The sequence below is a fragment of the Hemibagrus wyckioides genome, linkage group LG05 (assembly GCF_019097595.1).
Source record: "Hemibagrus wyckioides isolate EC202008001 linkage group LG05, SWU_Hwy_1.0, whole genome shotgun sequence".
NCBI lineage: Eukaryota > Metazoa > Chordata > Actinopteri > Siluriformes > Bagridae > Hemibagrus > Hemibagrus wyckioides.
In genome coordinates this window covers 16563933-16581995 of record NC_080714.1, presented here as the reverse complement: position 1 = coordinate 16581995, position 18063 = coordinate 16563933, and the positions used below count along the sequence as shown (strand labels likewise).

The 18063-nt window shown below is 37.4% G+C and overlaps 2 protein-coding genes across 2 annotated transcripts; one reads left to right on the top strand and one right to left on the bottom strand.

Annotated features, from left to right (window-relative positions):
- The first annotated feature begins 322 nt into the window (after positions 1 to 322).
- Positions 323 to 4005, top strand: emilin3a (elastin microfibril interfacer 3a). Its single transcript, XM_058390524.1, has 4 exons — positions 323 to 483; positions 874 to 993; positions 1160 to 1860; positions 2039 to 4005. Exons 1-4 carry the CDS (start codon positions 323 to 325, stop codon positions 3952 to 3954), a joined length of 2898 nt encoding a protein of 965 aa, XP_058246507.1. The 3' UTR covers positions 3955 to 4005.
- Positions 4006 to 6808: 2803 nt separating this feature from the next.
- On the bottom strand, positions 6809 to 16725 carry sypa (synaptophysin a). The gene is made up of 7 exons (XM_058388654.1): positions 16635 to 16725; positions 12307 to 12372; positions 10740 to 10864; positions 10266 to 10464; positions 9841 to 10035; positions 9105 to 9422; positions 6809 to 8968 (listed from the first exon to the last, which is right to left on the bottom strand). Exons 1-6 carry the CDS (start codon positions 16650 to 16652, stop codon positions 9138 to 9140), a joined length of 888 nt encoding a protein of 295 aa, XP_058244637.1. The 5' UTR covers positions 16653 to 16725; the 3' UTR covers positions 6809 to 8968; positions 9105 to 9137.
- Between the last annotated feature and the right edge of the window lie 1338 nt (positions 16726 to 18063).

The window sequence follows — 18063 nt, the reverse complement described above, 5'->3', positions numbered from 1 at the left end:
TGTGGATCAAAAAAAGAGGATTTAAATAACAAACAAATAATAAAAAAAAAAGATTCGACCAAAAAATATGAGCATACAAATATGTGTGTGTTAAAAATGCCACATTTCTGTATGTTGTATTTTGTGGATTGAAGGGTGGGACTATGTAAATCAGGTCCCACAGTGCTTTATTAGTTGGTTGTGAGGGCTGGTACACAGAACACAGAAGCCTCCAGACCAGCACCGCTAGAAATGGGCATTTGACACATTGCATATTTTTTTGGACAATCCTGAAGTTTCTTTTGGTTATTGGTCTTTTTTTAAAATCATTATTTTACTGAAGATGCTGTGGCTATATTTCCTGAACCCACTCATTTTTATGAGTGTTAGCATGGCTCTTACAGATGCTTTTGCGGCTTTCCATCCCACAACCAACCGTTTCAACCTCTACAAGTCAGGAGCCAATCCTCATTATAGCTCTGGCAAACCTACTGCTAGACACAAGTGAGTATGACCAGTATATGAAAAATATCTCTGCTGTAAAATCAGGTGTTTATCTAACATGTCAAAAAACAATGCAAACTTTGTTTCCTATAAATAGCTAGTTACCCATTTATTTCATTAAATGTAAATTTAAATTGTGACTTGTTTTATTATATAAAATGTATATTTTTTACTTTTATTCATGTTTTTTATTTGATATTTTATAAGTTTTAATATTATTTAATATATTTATTTTTTGGTAACCATTTATTCTTTTTAATTTTTAGCTCATAGTGTATTTTCATGATCAGCCAGTATTTAAATTTTTCTACCTTTAATTAATTATTATTTTGGGAAAAATATATAATTATTACATGATAATACTGTATTCTGCCATTTTTTTTCCTCTAGAAACCACTGTGCGTATGTAGTGGAAAAGAGTGTTTCCTACACTGTTCATGATGGTACAGCTCCTTATGTGAAAGCGGAGTACAAAAAATGTGGCTGGGGGAAGAAGTGTCCAGGACTTAGGTAAGTGATACTACAATTATCTGTTTAAATTACTACCTCAAAGATGACAATTGGTCACATTACTTATTTGAGAAAAGATGGAGTATGCCGTATTGAAAAAGAAAACATTTCCAAACATTGGAACCGCACAGAATCTGATTATTTACATTTGTGTCTATTTTCCTAGGTACCGTATGCTCTACAAGCCAATGTTTAAAGTGGCATACAAGACAATAACTGAGTTAGAGTGGCGCTGTTGTCCTGGATTCACTGGTGTTGGTTGTAACATGGGACCAACTGCTTATGGAATGAAAGCAATGCCCCCTTTCAAGGGTCATGTGCCATCCTACAAAGGTCCTATGCCATCTCATAAAGGTCTGCAGCCATCCAGTAAAGGTCCCCAATCTTCATACAAAGGCCCTGTGTCACGTTTCAAGGGCCCAATGCCTCCCATCAAAGGACAAATGCCCCCTTTTAATGACCCGGTGAATGCTTATGAAGAGAGAGTGCCTTTCCACAAAGGACCAGTGCCTCGTTTTCACGGTCCAATGTCCCAACCCAACTATTACAGAAACCACTGGAATCAACCATTGTCACCCTCTAACATAATAAATGAATATCCTGGCCCTAATGCTGCACCTTCTTATCCAGAAACGTCATTTGAGTCTTATCAAGAGCCGGAAACAGGTCATCCAGATACAGTGCTGGAACAACACAACCCTCTGACTAATAATCAAGATTCTGTACATGATCCCATTCCAGATGATCACAAACCAATTACAAACTACCAGGATCCTACACCAGATCTCCGACAGTCAATTCCACAACCAGAGACAAAGCCATTTCCTGTAACACATGCATCTTCAGGTGACAGTGAGCTACATCAGGGTGAGATTAAGGGATTTTTTTTAACACTTCCAAATACATGTTTTTACACAACATATGCACTGTTTTAATTTCTTAGTTTTCTAGGTGTGACAGTTTATTATTTATTCATTTATACTCAGTTAAGATCCACGTTTGACTATCATTTATTTAACTATTTATCTGCATTTCCTCACCATAGCTGTTGAAGAGAACAGTGTCAATGTTGATTGTTTAAATCGGATGGAAGAGGATGTGCAACGACTTTCACTTGGTCTTGAGACACTTCGTGCTAAAGTGACCGGATTAGAAGACCACCTACGTACCTCACTCCGGGAAGATGCAAACCGCATGCTCTCTACACTTCTGTCTGCAGCTCCAGCCCCCATTGCTGTTGCATCTCAGGACATGACTGTTGGTTTTGGAGACCTGCCTGGAGGAGCACCACATATAGAGGGCTCAGATGCCATAGTTAGTTTCCCAAACCTGGGTGATTTGGCTGAAAAGATTGCAGAGCTAAGTGCGGAGGTACTGGCTAAGAGCACAGATCTTGTAGAATTAAAAAAGACAGTACTGGACCATGATGGGGCCCTGCAGAGGCTGTCTGCTGGGGCAGGAAACCTCACAGATTCTCAACAGGACCTGGAGACACTGTTGGAGACCAAACTTAGTAAGGCAGGAGCAGCTGTCTTTGAAGAGTTTCACAAGCGTGTGGAGACTGCAGAGCAGCGTTTTGAAGATCAGGTGAAGGAGGTGCATCTCCAGTGCAAGAAACAGGTAATGGAAGGACAGGAACAGATGGAGCAGGTCATAAATAGTAGTGTGACAGTCTTGAAAATGGAGCTTGCAAACCTTGAGCTCCAAGGGCTAGAACCAGAAAATGTTTGCTGCACAGCAATATCTGGCATGACTGAAAGGGTGGTTTTTCTAGAGCAGTCAATGGATGGATTGAACCAGTCCCAAGGGTACCTTCAAGCTGAGCTAGGTGGCCACAAGGACCATGTAGAGGGCATGATTGAAGGTAGACTGGCCTATGTAGAGTCACTTCTTAGTACACCAGAGAAGCAACAAGGAAGTGTTGGTGGAAGAACAACTGGTATCCTAGAGGACTGCTTGGAGGAAAAGATGAAGGAGCTTGAAATTCGCTTGTTTGCTGCTATGGAGGAACTAGGTAATGCTACTTCTTCAAGTGTGGTCGAAGGTCAGACAATGCCCACATTAGACACAGAAGTCAAGTCCCTCAAAAAGAGGGTAGATGTAGATCTTGGCTTCATTCAGAAGCAGCTTAACGCCCTTGAACTTATATGCACTTCCTCTTGTGCTCCACAACCAGTCCTTACAGGATTTACTGCTCCACAGAAAACAATGGAAGAGAATGATAAGCAAATACATGAAAACCTTAATGGACAGCTCATTGCCCAGACAGAAAGACTAGACAATCTGAATACCACTCTAAATTCATTGCTCATGCAGATGACTAAGAGACAAGAAGAGAAGGAGCTTCAAGGTGAGGTAACCATACTGAAGGTGACCATGCACTCTGTAAATCACACTCTTAATGGACTAAAAGACTCATTTGGGAAGGTGGTTAATGAAGTTGGACAAGCTAATTTTACCTGGCAAGAGCGAGAGGAGAGGCTAGCACAGCAGGTTAAAGGTGTGGTGCACTTGGTTGGACGACAGGCCTCTATGTTGGGTGCTGGGGAGAGAAGACTGAATCGTCTAAAGGGTGAGTTACAGGATCTACGGCACAGGCTGGCTTCAGAACTTCAGACCTGCCGTTCAACTGCTCTGGGAGTCCAGAAAGAGGTAACTGATGTAGGGGGACGTGTGGCCCGTGTAGAAGGTCAGTGTGGTGGCTTGTCACGGCTGTCTGAAGACTTGGAGCTGATCCGAGGAGAGCTGGAGAAGCATTCAGATGGATATTTTTCCCAGGTCAACAGCACCCTTGTGAATCATTCCCTACAGCTGTCTGAACTAAGAGATGGACTGAAAAACTGTACTAAGGTCTCTGGGTCAACTGAGGATCACTTCATGACAGTATCTCCACTATGGGAACACACTGCTGAACCACCTAAACCTAGAGGAGACCAGTTTTTAGATCCCTCTAAGGTGTAATGTGTCCTCAGGGAAGTTCCATAATATGGGGAAATATATTTAAAGACTACACACAGGCCAAACAGCATATTTAATTAATTTTTTCCTCAGTTAAATTCTTGATGTATATGTATTAATGTTTATACTTTTTGTACTGATTGAAATTTTATATTTCCTACTGTTTTTAGGAAGTGTGTAATACTTGATACTGTGTCTGTAATGTACTGGGATTTTTGTTCTTCCATTTTATACAGAGTCATTCTTAAAAATAGAAAAAGTTGTTTTTTCTATTGTAACATAGACTATTTATTTCAAAAATAAATACTCTATTTGAATACAATACTGAAAAGTGTTGAATAAAACTGATTATCTCTTTACAAAATACCTGTCAAGGGATAAGGTCTATTAGAAAGTGAACATTCAGTTCAGTTAATGGCTAGACAGTTGAATCAGAGCATCTTCAAATTGTTGTTTACAGTGTTTAGTACCTACCTAAGTGTACCTTAGTACCTAAGAGTTATCCAAGGAAGGACAACTGGTAAAGTAGACCAGAATGATATTGCACTTTGCCACACTGCAGAAATTGAAGGTGTTGACTTGGATGTACTAGACCATCCATGGAGTCCCCACCTCATAGCTTAAAGGACTTGAAGGATCTGCTGCTAACATCTTGGTGCCAGATACCACAGCACACCTTCAGAGGTCTTGTGGAGTCCATGCCACAATGGGTCAGAGCTGTTATGGTAGTACATGTAGGACCTATTAGGCAGGTCGTTCCTTCCCCTTGGGTCCAAGGATGTTTGTGAAACATGTTCTGGGTTAATGATAGTTAGAAGAAGAGTTTGGTGCAGTGGGGACCTTTGTTAGGCTGCACAAGTGAGTTCAGGTTCTCAACATAAAGACATTAATACTTGGTAAAGAAATAAACAAATAGGAAAAAGTTATGAAGGAACTGGCACTAGCAGATTTCACTCTATAACCATATAAGATATACAGTCCATATCTATTCCACAGTACATAGTAACCAGTAGAAGTACAGTACCGGATGCAGAGAGAATACTTATTCAGTGCAAAGAATGCTAAATATTTGTCCATATCTGTCTGTAGAACATCTAAAATGGATATAAAATGTCTGTGATATAAGTGATAATGTAAGGAAAAAATAATTTTAAAGAATAACAGTAATCTAGTTACATAAGTATCCATACCCGTGAACTAATACTTTATTGAAGCATCTTTTGATTTTATTACATCATTATATCAAGTGTCTATCAGTGAGCCACAACTTAATCATTCAATATTCTCCCAATCTTTCTTGCAAAAACATTGTTTCATTCTAGATCCATTTAATTATAAGGGTATCTCCTGTGCACAGCTTGCTACAGACCACCTTGGTTTCAGGTCTAGGCTCTGACTACGTCATTCAAAACCACAGATCTTTAAACCAATAAAAGATGGTTAAGCCATTCCTTTTTTGCTATGGATGTATGTTTGGGTCATTGTTGTGCTAAAAGGTGAATTTTTTTTAAATCTTTAGCAGACACCTAAGTTTTGCGCCGAAATCGTACTGGTGGTATTTGTAGGTATTTGTAATTCTGTTCCTCTTGGTAAAAGCCCCAGTTCTGGGGCCACCACCATGTAGAACTGTGGTTATGCTGTTCTTTTAGTAATATGCTTGTTTTTGATCCAAACATGCCTTGTGAAAATAGTATCATCAGACCATAACATATTTTGCCATAGTTTGAGCTGGCTTAGTTGAACTTGGATGTTTTTTCTTAGGCTTTCATCTAGCCACCCTATCCCATGGCCCAGACATGTGAAGAATATGAGAGATTGTTGTCACATGCTGAGTGATTGTTGTCACGTGCTAATCGGTACTTGTCATATATCTCTCAAGTGGTTAAGGCTCTGGGGCGTTGATCAGGGATTCAAGTCCCAGCACCGCCAAGTTGCCACAGTTTGGCCCTTGAGCAAGGCCCTTAATCTGCTCTGCTCCAGGGGTGCTGTATCATGGTGAAGAAAGAATTTCGCTGCGCTGTAATGTATATGTGACAAATTAAGGCTATTCCTATTTCTGATGCTCTATGAAGATTTTTTTATTTTTTTTACTTCTATTCTTTAGAAAGCCTTCCTGGTAAGTGTTCTAGAAATTTTGAAGGAACATCCTATATCATTGTGGTGCTCTATTTTTCTGTTTGTTGTTGATGGCCTTTACCGTGGTCCATGGTGCACTGAATGATTTGGAAATTATTTTATACCCCTCTCCTGATTCCTTTAAACAAGTGAGATACCATGCATGATTTTTTAACTCTTTGAGGACCATGACTACAGCAGTCAGATGACACTGACAGAAGCAGCTGATCAGAAATATATTGTTGATGACATCTGTATAATAATTACTTTTGAGCATGAGAGTGATTTGTAGAGGGATGTGTAATTTCTATATCCGAAATACCTAAACACACAATTGGAAGTCAAAACTGGAAATGAACATAGATTACTGGTGAAACAGAGAAAGGTTACATGCAATTCATGTTAAATTTAAAGTGAAACAATGCATAATGAACATAAATTACAGTCTATCTTTACATTTTTGCCATCATTATAATGGCACACAACAATATTTTAAAGTATACTAGAAAATCCCTAAGTGTTAAATGAACTCCCATGGATGGTAATACTGACATAGTAGGTGTTTATAGACCTTTTAGGTTGTACTATTATGAACAATGGATCTTCATCACATCCAAAGTGGGACCACGGTCCACTAAAATCATACATGAATCACATTTTCTAACTGGCATTAAAAAAGGTATTCCTCTTATTGAACATTTGTACAAAAAATGAGACTTTTTTTTTTTTCAACAGGATAACTTATTCTTTATTGAATTTTTTCCTTCATGGATTCCATAGAACAATACAACAGAATTTCTGGATAATTTTGGTGATTTTTCAGCATGGTCATATTCACTGTCATCAACATCATTTGAACGCTAAGAATATATTATACACAATAAATACAGCACAACCCAAAGGCATCGAGAGTTTCACGAGACGTACCAAACACCACTAACAACAGAGTAGTTGAATAGCATATTTATTAGGGAGAAAAAGAATGGGACAGATTAGAAAGAGAGAGAAGAATCGAAAAAAAAAAAAAAGAAGGAAAAAGAAAGAGAGAGGTGTTAAGGCTGTGGGTTCACAGGCTGTCTAGATCTACTCAAAAGCTACTCAAATTGCCTTACACCCATGGACCACTAAAAGTGTGCAAATATTAGATGAGACCCAGTCATAAATTGAATCAAGCTAGACATATGAGCACATGGTCATGCATAACTACAGAGCAGCTCATCATAAAATATCCACCAAATGAATGCCGAATAAATGCACTGATTGTGAGGGACTGAGAATGACTGTGCTGTTCCTCAGCCTTTAGACAGTGTATATTGATCTTTCTTGCATATAAATTACTACAACTACACAATCCAGAATTCAAGGCTTACACCATACAAAGAAAGTGTAGATATATACTGCTCATATACATTTCTGTATGAGCAAATTGATGTTGGTTAAGAAGTTCATGCTTGTTACTTGAATCACAATGGACAATGCAGGCTGGTCTACAGCAATCCAGTCAATTAGAACCGATTTGTTTATGATGCTAGATACGATTGGCTTCTGCATATTGATTAATCAAGCAGATAAACCTGTCGGTCCTGGCATCCATATGATGCTCTGATCAAATCATTTGCATTATATTGTTCTGTTAGTACTTTAATCAGTCCAGTTAGTGCATATACAGATGTTATATCGTTGAACAGATCTGCTGTATAACATTAAAAAAAAAAGTAAATCATTAGAACGCAGATTTTGCATGGCATACACATACATTTGCACAGATCTTTCAAAATATATTTCAGTATAATTACACTAAAACAAAGCCAGTGCTTCAAACTCTTTTGGACAAAATCAGATTACAAACTGATTGAAGTGTGTGTATGTGTGTAAGAGCAAAAAGGGGGAGAAAAGAGGGAGGAGTAGGGGGAAAAAAGAGGGTTGAATCTGGATATTGAAACTGGCACATTTAACTACCACCAACTCGATACACAGGACTAATTCTCTGTCTGGTGCCCACACTACAGAAAAAATGTCTAGTATTAGTCCTCCAGTTGCATGAAACAGCGCTAACACACTTGAACGGCATAGTAAACAAATTGTAGTGTGTTTCGGGGCTACACAAACCGGGCTAACTCACACGTGCTTGTCGTATTACAGAAAGGTGTCTGAAAATCAACCAAAGTTTAATCGAGAACAAAAAATACTGCAAGATATTTTAGAGTTTAAGGATATTTTGAAGATTGGTCTCATATAGCCTATTGCTTTCATCAGAAATGTCATAAGCTTAGTAAACAAAAATAGAAACGAATAAAAACGATATGGGTAAAACTTCAAACTCTTCTTCAGTGAATATCTATGCAACGTTTACCAAGCCAGTACTTCTCAGAGAACTATTGCCATTTGGGTTTAGAACTCATTTTCTTTGCTAGTATCATCATCAGTGAACTTCTCTAAACATCACTCACTATAGTAGAATAATCCCATACAGATCTTTAGGAAATATTTCTATATATTTGTTCATATTGATATTTATACAGCACAGACAAATACATTCTCTCAAAGTTTAGCAGAACTATTGTCAAACATCATCAATTCAAAATTTATATAGCAATGATATATAAGATAATATATATATATATTATCTTTTTTAAATATTTTATGTATTTTTGTGTTCATCGGATCATACCTAACTTTTTATTTTATAATTCATACATCACAATAATGAACAGCACACAGAATAATGCCTTCTTTTCTCCATATGCCCTACATCTTTCTCTAAGTATCAACTGACCATCCACCCCCCACCCCCAATAATTTCGTCCACAGACATATGCACAAACACACAGACAAGGAAGAGTGTGGTTGTGTGAGTAAGGTTCAGGTGCCACACTCGTTTGATCACAAGATAACCCTCTTTCTGTGAAAAAACAAGAGAGGATAAGAAGGTTAAAAAAAGGGTGGGATGAAAAGTCATTTGATAACTTTAACAACCATATACAACTAATTACTATTAAATACACTAGCTATTAGAGTAATATGAATAAATAACTCACCAGCCTCCATCTACCTCTTCCAATGGCCTGTCTTTACATCTGGTTGGAGAAAGAGGTGGGTGCCCCCTGCTGGTTGTAGCCGCCCTGGCCATAATCTCCACCCTGGTTGTATCCCTGCTGGCTGTAATCAGGCTGATACCCTCCCTGGGAGCCAGAGTATGGGTCCTGCTGCGCATAGCCCTGCTGACCGTATGTGCCAGGGGCCGGCTGCTTCTCCTGGGCAGGTGGCTGACGCATGAAAGGAGCAACGATACCTGTCTCTTTAAACACGAACCAGATGTTGCCTGCCCACAAGATCAGATTCAAGAAGCCAAAGACCTGAAAGCACATACACATATATAATTATAAACCTACAATAACATTTAATGTGAGCTGTCAGTAAATCGTTTTAATCATTCTGTATTTGCTCGGATTTGGTACATGAAATATTGTGTTTGTACTCTTACAGTGAAGTCAAGGAATAAACCCATCTTTTTGTTTACTGCTGGCCAAGCAATTTTAATACTTTTATTTCACATTGTTTATCCAAGGTCTAAATGACCAAACAATATGTATAATCATAATTTATGGTCACGATCTGAACATAAAAGCTAAAACCTAAATGTAGTTGAAGTAGTGAATATTTTGAAATATTTCTATAAAGCAGCCTATTTACATCAAACTTATTTACATGTAATATCACCTGTTGCTTTATAGACTATAAACAAGACAGCCACAGCTAGAAGAGTTCACTCACCACAGAGGTGTTGAGGCCGGACATGACAGGGTCATGAACCTCACCACAGGAGTTGCCTTGGTCCTTTTCACAGGCTGGAATGAGTTCAACCACCTTCGCTGGGTCTGTGCTTGTCTTCACATCCGCCAAACCCTTCGCCCATGCCGCCGAGCTCACGAGCCACATGAAGGTGAATACACACGTCACAGCAAAATCCTGAAAAGAGGAACCTAATATTTATAGCTGCTCTGATCTCCATGCACCTGATGACAAATCATTACTTATTCATGGTTTATCACCATAAACCAGTAGAGATATAATGGTGTAATGTGTAGCAATCTTTTGTTGCCAATTTATTTAGAAATTACATGTAAATCTGAAAATTATATTTATAAATCTTAAAATGTAATTATCTGAAAAGCTGTAAAAGATTTAAGTGAACTCACGATCATTGGCCCTTTGTTGTTTTCGCGGTACTTCTCAAAGGCAAAGATATAGACGCTAAGAGCTGCCATGGAGTACAGGAAGGCGAAAACCCCAATGGTGACGAAGAACTCAGCAGAAGAAGAGTAGTTACCCGAAAGGACTAAGCGGTCAGTTTGACTTCCCTTGCAGGTTGGAGCATCATAGTAGACTTGATTGAGCCTGAAAAAAAAAGGACTCATTATTTTTTGCCTTACAAAGCTAGTGAATCCCTAAAATCAAAAAAATACATAGTTATTTGTATAATTGTTTTTAAGAGTTATGCTATTTGAAAAAGGGTCATAATAAAATAAAACATCTTCAAATAATTTTAAATATTTAAATTTACACTTTAGTTGGTATTGGCTATACACTGAGGAAGACATGTGAACTGCAATCCGTAAAAATATACATATAAATTTCTACATCATTGTAAAAATATTGAACATGTCATGTACCTGAATGGGTATTCAAATTTGACATCTATTCTTGGGTTGCTCTCTGATCTGTTTTTGCACTCCACACGCATGCGAAAGGAGCCTGAGTAAGTCCCACAGGTGGAAAATGCGAAGATGGCAAACACCTGAAGGCATAAACAAAAAGCACATTATGGTTTCTCAGCTTGAACATCAGGAAAAAAATAGAAAATAGTAGAAAGAGCAACAATGCTGGCCTCTATTAAAGTTAGTTCAAGCACCTGAAATTTTCCTAGAAACTAGGATCTATAAAGATCATCTTTCTATCCTATGTATACAAACGATCCATCCTTGCTATCAATGCAATGCAAGTAAACACACTCGCAAAACAGTAACTCAGAGTAAAGACTCTCTACATTTAGAATGATCATTATATAAATAAGTAAACTGGATTCAGTCACTGGGAGATTATATGAATTATTATTATTATATAATTATATATAATAATAATAATAATAATAATAATAATAATAATAATAATAATAATAATAATATAATTATAATAATAATTATTATTATTATATGCATAGTGGTGTGGGCTGCAGTTAGAGGAGGATTTGAATGAAAAATAGAGATATTAAATATCACAGAGATGGCCATCTGTCACACAGTGGAACTGGAGTCTGGCTGGATAAAGCCTCACATGGTATGATGAGAGATTCAGAGGAGATCACTACAGCAAACAGTGTGAACCAAACCACATGATATCCAACTGAACTAGACAAGTGACAATCAGAACAGATATCAAAATATTGAAATATTGAAGTTTAGTTGCAACGATAGTGAACTAGAGGAAAATTAATTCAACAGCAAAAATGTAAGAATGGAACTGTAACATTAATGTTAATTGTTTATATTCACACAGAACATTTTATCAACCATCTTAGAATTAAATAAGTATGATATCAAACCCATGTGTCAAAATGAATTTGTGTCAAACGTATCAAATGTCATTTTTCAAACAACAAACTGAAGTATAAACTTTAGTTTGAAGTATACATTTATTCATTCAGCCCTTTAAACATTGCATTCAATTAAGCAAATCTAATTTAAAAATATGTATACTACACATGGATTTCTATTTAAATGCCATACAAAGACAATTAGTCTATCAATTAAGTTCTGTCCTTCAATGAACCCTCTCTTAATGTTAATTGATATGCATTCACCCTCATTTCTAAAACAAAAGTCACTACTGAAATTCTACAATTCATAACAGAAAGGATGCCATATAAGCACCACCAGATGTCACTACTATGCCAGTATGTCACTGCCCCTCCCAGCTGCATGAGACCTTGATATGTCAACATATTTCTGTGGCCTTTACGATGGACTCCTACATGGTGTCAGAAAACTGTCAGAAAATCTAATATGATCAACAGAAGTGGGTCTAACTGTTTGCAGTATCACACTGTGAAAGCAGCTGGCAGTGAATCATAAGAGATGACAAAATTATCTAAAAGAGCTAAAGCAAAGCTATACAAACAACATTATATGGGTAATACAAACATACATCTAAATAATTAAACAATGATGGAGAAACACTTACCCACTGCAGGACTTTAATGAAGCCCAGAGGCACTTTCAGCACCCTGAATTGTCCGTTAGCAACTAGCTGTTAACAACAACAACAAAACAATAAATGTATTAATTTCTTATTGAAAAGTAAAGTTAACAGCTGAACCACATGTGACAGGAAAATGAATATCGCCATAAATGATCATGCTTGAGGTAAACAGGTGGCCCATTTATTCCCAAATTTTCTATGAATCATTGGTCATTTTGTGGTAAGACAGTCAATCCCTAGTGTCTTTCCTCTTAGACAGATCTGATATTCAAATCATGGCCAGTTGATCTAAATAGTACCATAGGACACATGCTAAACACTACTACTGGTGAAACTTCATAGAACACCCCGAAGTCAGTTCTTCCACTCTTTCACTGTTTCTTCCTTTTCTCTGCTGAAAAAGACAGTTTAAAGATGTCCCTTTTCAGTTGCATGGGCTCATAAAGAGACTTAAGAGACTTCACAGGGGAGAGCTTAGGTTCGACAGATGGAGGTGAGAAGCAGGGACAAGCCATCCATGGAGCTGTAATGCAATGGCCACTATATACAAATTTAGTATAGATGAGAACTTGCCTGTGCAATGGACAGTGAGGCCAGCAAGCTGTTTGGCTCCACCAAGGTGCACAATAATAATCCATATCTGACAGTGACCTGGGACACCACTGCTGTGCTTAAATATTACACTGTCAGTTCATCTGCTGCACCACTGATAGTAAGGCTTACCTAAGGAAATTCTGTGCCAAGTGAATAGAGAGATGTGATCTCATGCACCCATGTTAATGTATCTAAATGGATGTCTCAGAACGTGTAAGAGGAACTTGAGGACCAGATAGACTGCCATCAGTTCCAACAGGTTGATAACTTTTAATCTTACACTTCTCCATACACACTCATTGCTTCTGCAGCACTACTCTGCCCCCACCCAATATGGTGGATGTCCATGGCGACTATCTCTCTCCTATGGGAAACCACCTCCACAAGGGGCCCTTTCCATGAAAAAAGCCTTATGTCTCCATTGAGCAAGAGCTTTTTTACTTAGGGGACTGACTAAAGGCTGATAACCCACTTCCAAAAGTCTCTCAGTTTGAGCAGACCCTCAAGAACCATAGGGTGGGGTGGCTAGCATTCTCAATTTATCTAGCTTCTTGAGTGAATACACTGCTAGACTCATCGCTGTAATGTTTGCAAGAAGGCTGGAAATGTCCCAAATGGCCTGCACCATTGTGGAGACACACAGGAGGTCAGTTGTCCAATTATATCAGTATCTTGATGCCTCTGGCTATCAGAGGTGACAGCATTTCTTGGCACTAGACAGTGTTTGAAAGGTAGAACTTTGAATTATAGGGCCTCAAAAATATCTGTCACTCAGTGGGAGACTGAGAGCTTAGTGGCATACTGAGCAAGATGGGAGCAGATTTCTCAGTAGTGTGCCAAATACAGCCTAGCAGCAGCCATAGAGACTGTTCTATATGGTTCTGGTTTCATCATAAGTCATGCACATGGTCACAGTCAACCACAACCATGGGGGGAGAGACAGTTTGCAGCATGGTTGCAAGTATATACTTTATTACATTGTGTTAAAATAAAACCTTGGATAACAGTGCAGAAGTCTTCAATTCTTGCTCTATATTGAAAGTCATCAGTGAGTCCATTTCAGTAGATTTTTCCTAAATTAATATTTTTAAATTTCTGACTATATTTTGTTAATTTTTCACTAAAGACAGACATCTAAATGCTAATGCCCCCACTGCAGAATAATAACTTTGCAAAAATGAAGATCTCTTATACAACCTCACCATGTTTAAATAACCTGAATGGAAAAGACAGTCACTTTGTAAATGTTACTGATGTACATTTTATAGTTTCTGGTTGCTGATCATAGCCATTAACAATTGAGCTAGTTACATAGCTAGCTACATAACAGTGTAGATTAAACTTGCTAATTACATTACATTTTTTAATCAGGTAAATAACAGATATCCATGCACTATAAAGTTCACAATCTTATGTCCAATTCTTTCTTTTAATTTAACAATGTAAGATACAACAGGTGTGGTTCTTATCGCCATTGTCATATTTTATGAGATAAACATAAAAACATACTATTAACTGTCCTGCCCACTGGTCCTCCTCCACTCATAAAAAAATATTCAGAGAGTGAGCATGGGCAATTCATGAGTGATTCTGTCTTAGCACTTCTTGTAGTTTGCCTATTTTGAAAACTAGCAGAGCATACTGCTCCACAACTGCACTGGAACTTCAGTAGAACATTAAAAAAATCACTCGTCTCTCAAAACAGGTAATTAGTATTTAAACTGAATTTAAAACATTATGGGTTTAAAAATGTAGACTAAAATGAACATTTGTTGAATCCCTGAAATATGTGGTTGGGCACCTCCCCACCTGCCCCTATAGATGAACCACAGCAGGCATAATACCCTTGTTTAACAGAACAGTAAACACATATTTAGAATCATCCAGGGAGAGCCTTGTATGACAACCCATTACATTTCTCATATTCTCCTCTCCTTCTGGGATTTTGCGAGTGCAGGTGTAATAACTGGAAATTAATGGGGCATTCATACATGCTGGATAAGCAAAGTGTAGATAAGGGACATCCAGTTTCTCTAAAAAAAAGTACTGGCCTACGTAGATGCTTCAGACTGTGAATCAAACAGGTAATATGCACTCGCCTGCCACTTTAATAAGAATATGTATATTCACCCAGTTATCCAATCAGACATGTTTGTGGGCAGAAATGCCTTGTTGATGACAGATGTAAGAGGAGTATGTCAAAAGCGGTTCAAGCTGACAGGAAGTCTAAAGTAACTCAAATACGAGCTCTTTAATACACAGTGAAAAGAAAACCAGTTCATAACACAACTTAAGCTGGATGTGCTTAAACAGTAAAAGAGCACATCAGGTTTACTGCACAGGAAAAATTGGGAAAAACGTCATTTTTTTTAGTCTGTAACCACAGACAGCTATAAGTTCCGAGCCATTGCTCTGAATAAGACCAGGTTTGGGAATTAAAAAGGGTTCTCCATATAGATGCTCAGAATCCTTTCAACTTTTTTAAGCTGAGTGACACGTGTATTTGCAGAGATCCGGTTTGGGCATATAATCCCAAACATTACAGCATGTATTAGTGTTCATAAGTGTTTTCATTTTGTTTTTTCGGTTGCTCAGATCACTGTTTATCACAAAGACAGCCAAATCCAGAGCCATTACACTGAATAACACCTGTGTGCTTCGTTATTTATACTAACACGATGATATATACATGATTATTTAATACTAAACAACAACAACAACATGTTTATTTCCTGATGCTCTGTGACAATCATATATTAAGATAAGGGTGAGGGAGTGACGTCAGAAGGCGCGGCTGAACGCGATGACCAGTCGGAGACTTCCATCATCTGAATCACTAAAATCTTACGACTGACTCAGTCACCTGATTCGTTTTATTATTCCATTTTAATTTGCATTTTCGAATAAATAAATGCAATCGCCTTACATTAGATGTAAGGTACATAAGCCTTACATTCCTCACTGATGATGGATCGATGTGATGAAGGCTCACCATCAGACGTTAAATAAATCAAACGTTGCCTTATTTAATGACGTTTGCAAACAATGTCGTCCAAAAGAAAGAAAGAAAGAAAGAAAGAAAGAAAGAAAGAAAGAAAGAAAGAAAGAAAGAGACAGATGGCTTTGAATGGAAATGATGGTGTCTGATGCTGTGAGTCACAGAAGCGGCTCGGTAAAGTCAGCTGCCATTTTCCACAGCAACCTCTCCAGTTGTAGCTGCATTTAACCCAAGGCCTTTCGTGCGAAGGATTTTGATGCGCTTCTTTTATTATTTAGAATTTACCACTAAACAACATTCACAGATTAACCAGAGATTTTTAAATCACATGCTGGAAAAAAAACATAAATATTAATAAGTATTCAGTCTATGATTTTTTTTTTATTGTAAATAAATAAATAAAAACATATAAATCAGTACAACCTCAGTGATATTGAACAAAAGATACAACTATAATAAACAGCATGATATCATGCATATGCTAATCTAATAAGGTCTAGAAAAACATGACCTAATACACGAATATTAGCTAATAACCCTCGGATGTGTAGAGTATCAGCAGGACATTTCCTCCTCTGTTCAGATTCTGCCATCAATTCACGAGCGCATCTTCAGAACTGCCCAGAATACCTGATTGATCATTCTACTCACTAGATCAGGTCTAAATTCATCTAACTCTGAGATCGTGTTTAGGTTTTTTGTGCTCAGAATGTCCTACCTGGTTTACAATGTCCATCTCGGCTGCTTGCTGTTAGATTAAAGAAATAGAAAATCAGCGGGGGGGTGAAGGCAGCAACCGAAACAGCCTACTCAGGGGAGGGGGGGAGAGCGCATCACCGGAACATCCTATTCCGTCATACGACGGTGAAAGCGGGGTTGCCAGATTAATGTTGTTTTTACCACCCAGATGGAGGGTTGGGATGGTAATGTGCCAGCTCTGTTAAAAAATCATTACATTTGTTTTCTGTATTCTTTGAAACAAATCTGATGGAAGATTAAAAATAAATGTCACATGATCATGGGAATTTCAACATGTTATGCCTCGAACCTTGCACGTGTGGACTAAAGAAAGAAATGTGATGCAGCATCCATGCATCATGTCATTGTGTCACTGAACAGTGCCAGACTGGAGTACCAGAATAGCCTCCATTTATACAGCCAGTTTTATAATAAAAAGTGTTCACCCTAAATGTTTTGCTCCTGTGGTATAAACATTTAATGGGAATATGTATACGCCTGGTCATTTATCCAGTTATCCAGTCAGACATGTCTGTGGGAAGAAACAAATTAAACAAATTAAAACACAGGGTTTAGCTATTGGCTACATTCCTTTGAATAATGGTACACAGCAGTTATAATAAAAAAAAAATAAAGTGTACGTTTTCTTTACAAAACAGTTGTGTCTTTTCTTTCAATTCTGCTCCAATACATGTAGACCGGCGTGTTGTCCACAGGCCTGTTTACAGTTGTTTAAAACGGTAGCTAGAATCTGGCAACCCTAAGAGGAAGGCGTGTTTCGTGCGCAAAGCACAGAACGATGACTCGACCTGCGTCTGTAGAGATGGTGAGCATCATCTCAGACCTTGAAATAAGCTCAGAAAGTCCACTAGTTATATATATATATATATATATATATATATATATATATATATATATATAGTATGCATGTGTGAATATAGCATACATTCATTATTAAATTATTAATATCGATTAATATTATGAGTCTTCACAGGCTCTTCACTTTCTTGTAATATTTTTTTTAATCACTGTTTTGAGTTTTGGGCTTATTTGATTGTTGATGGTATTAAAGGTGATTTTCTCAGCCACATAGTAATATATAATATAATATAATATAATATAATATAATATAATATAATATAATATAATATAATATAATATAATATAATATAATATAATATAATATAATATAATATGAGGTAAAACTGGGACACTGTTCTGAGGGCTAATGATCATGCTACATAATAATAATCAATTAAGGAATAAACTGGACATGAAGTAAAAATGAATCAGCTGTGGAGTCAGTGAAAATCTACTACCTGGACAATAGACTTTTCAAAAATCTTTGATATTTTTAATGTCTTTAGCTCTTACAGTGTTACTGTGATATAGAACAAGTATGTACAGTA

Coding starts and splice junctions, on each gene's coding strand:
- emilin3a (XM_058390524.1), top strand. CDS start 323: ATGCTGTGGCTATATTTCCTGAACCCACTCATTTTTATGAGTGTTAGC. Junction 484..873: donor AAACCTACTGCTAGACACAA/GTGAGTATGACC, acceptor TTTTTCCTCTAG/AAACCACTGTGCGTATGTAG. Junction 1,861..2,038: donor TGACAGTGAGCTACATCAGG/GTGAGATTAAGG, acceptor TCCTCACCATAG/CTGTTGAAGAGAACAGTGTC.
- sypa (XM_058388654.1), bottom strand. Junction 10,036..10,265: donor ACAACAAAGGGCCAATGATC/GTGAGTTCACTT, acceptor TCCTCTTTTCAG/GATTTTGCTGTGACGTGTGT. Junction 9,423..9,840: donor CCGGCCTCAACACCTCTGTG/GTGAGTGAACTC, acceptor ATGTGCTTTCAG/GTCTTTGGCTTCTTGAATCT.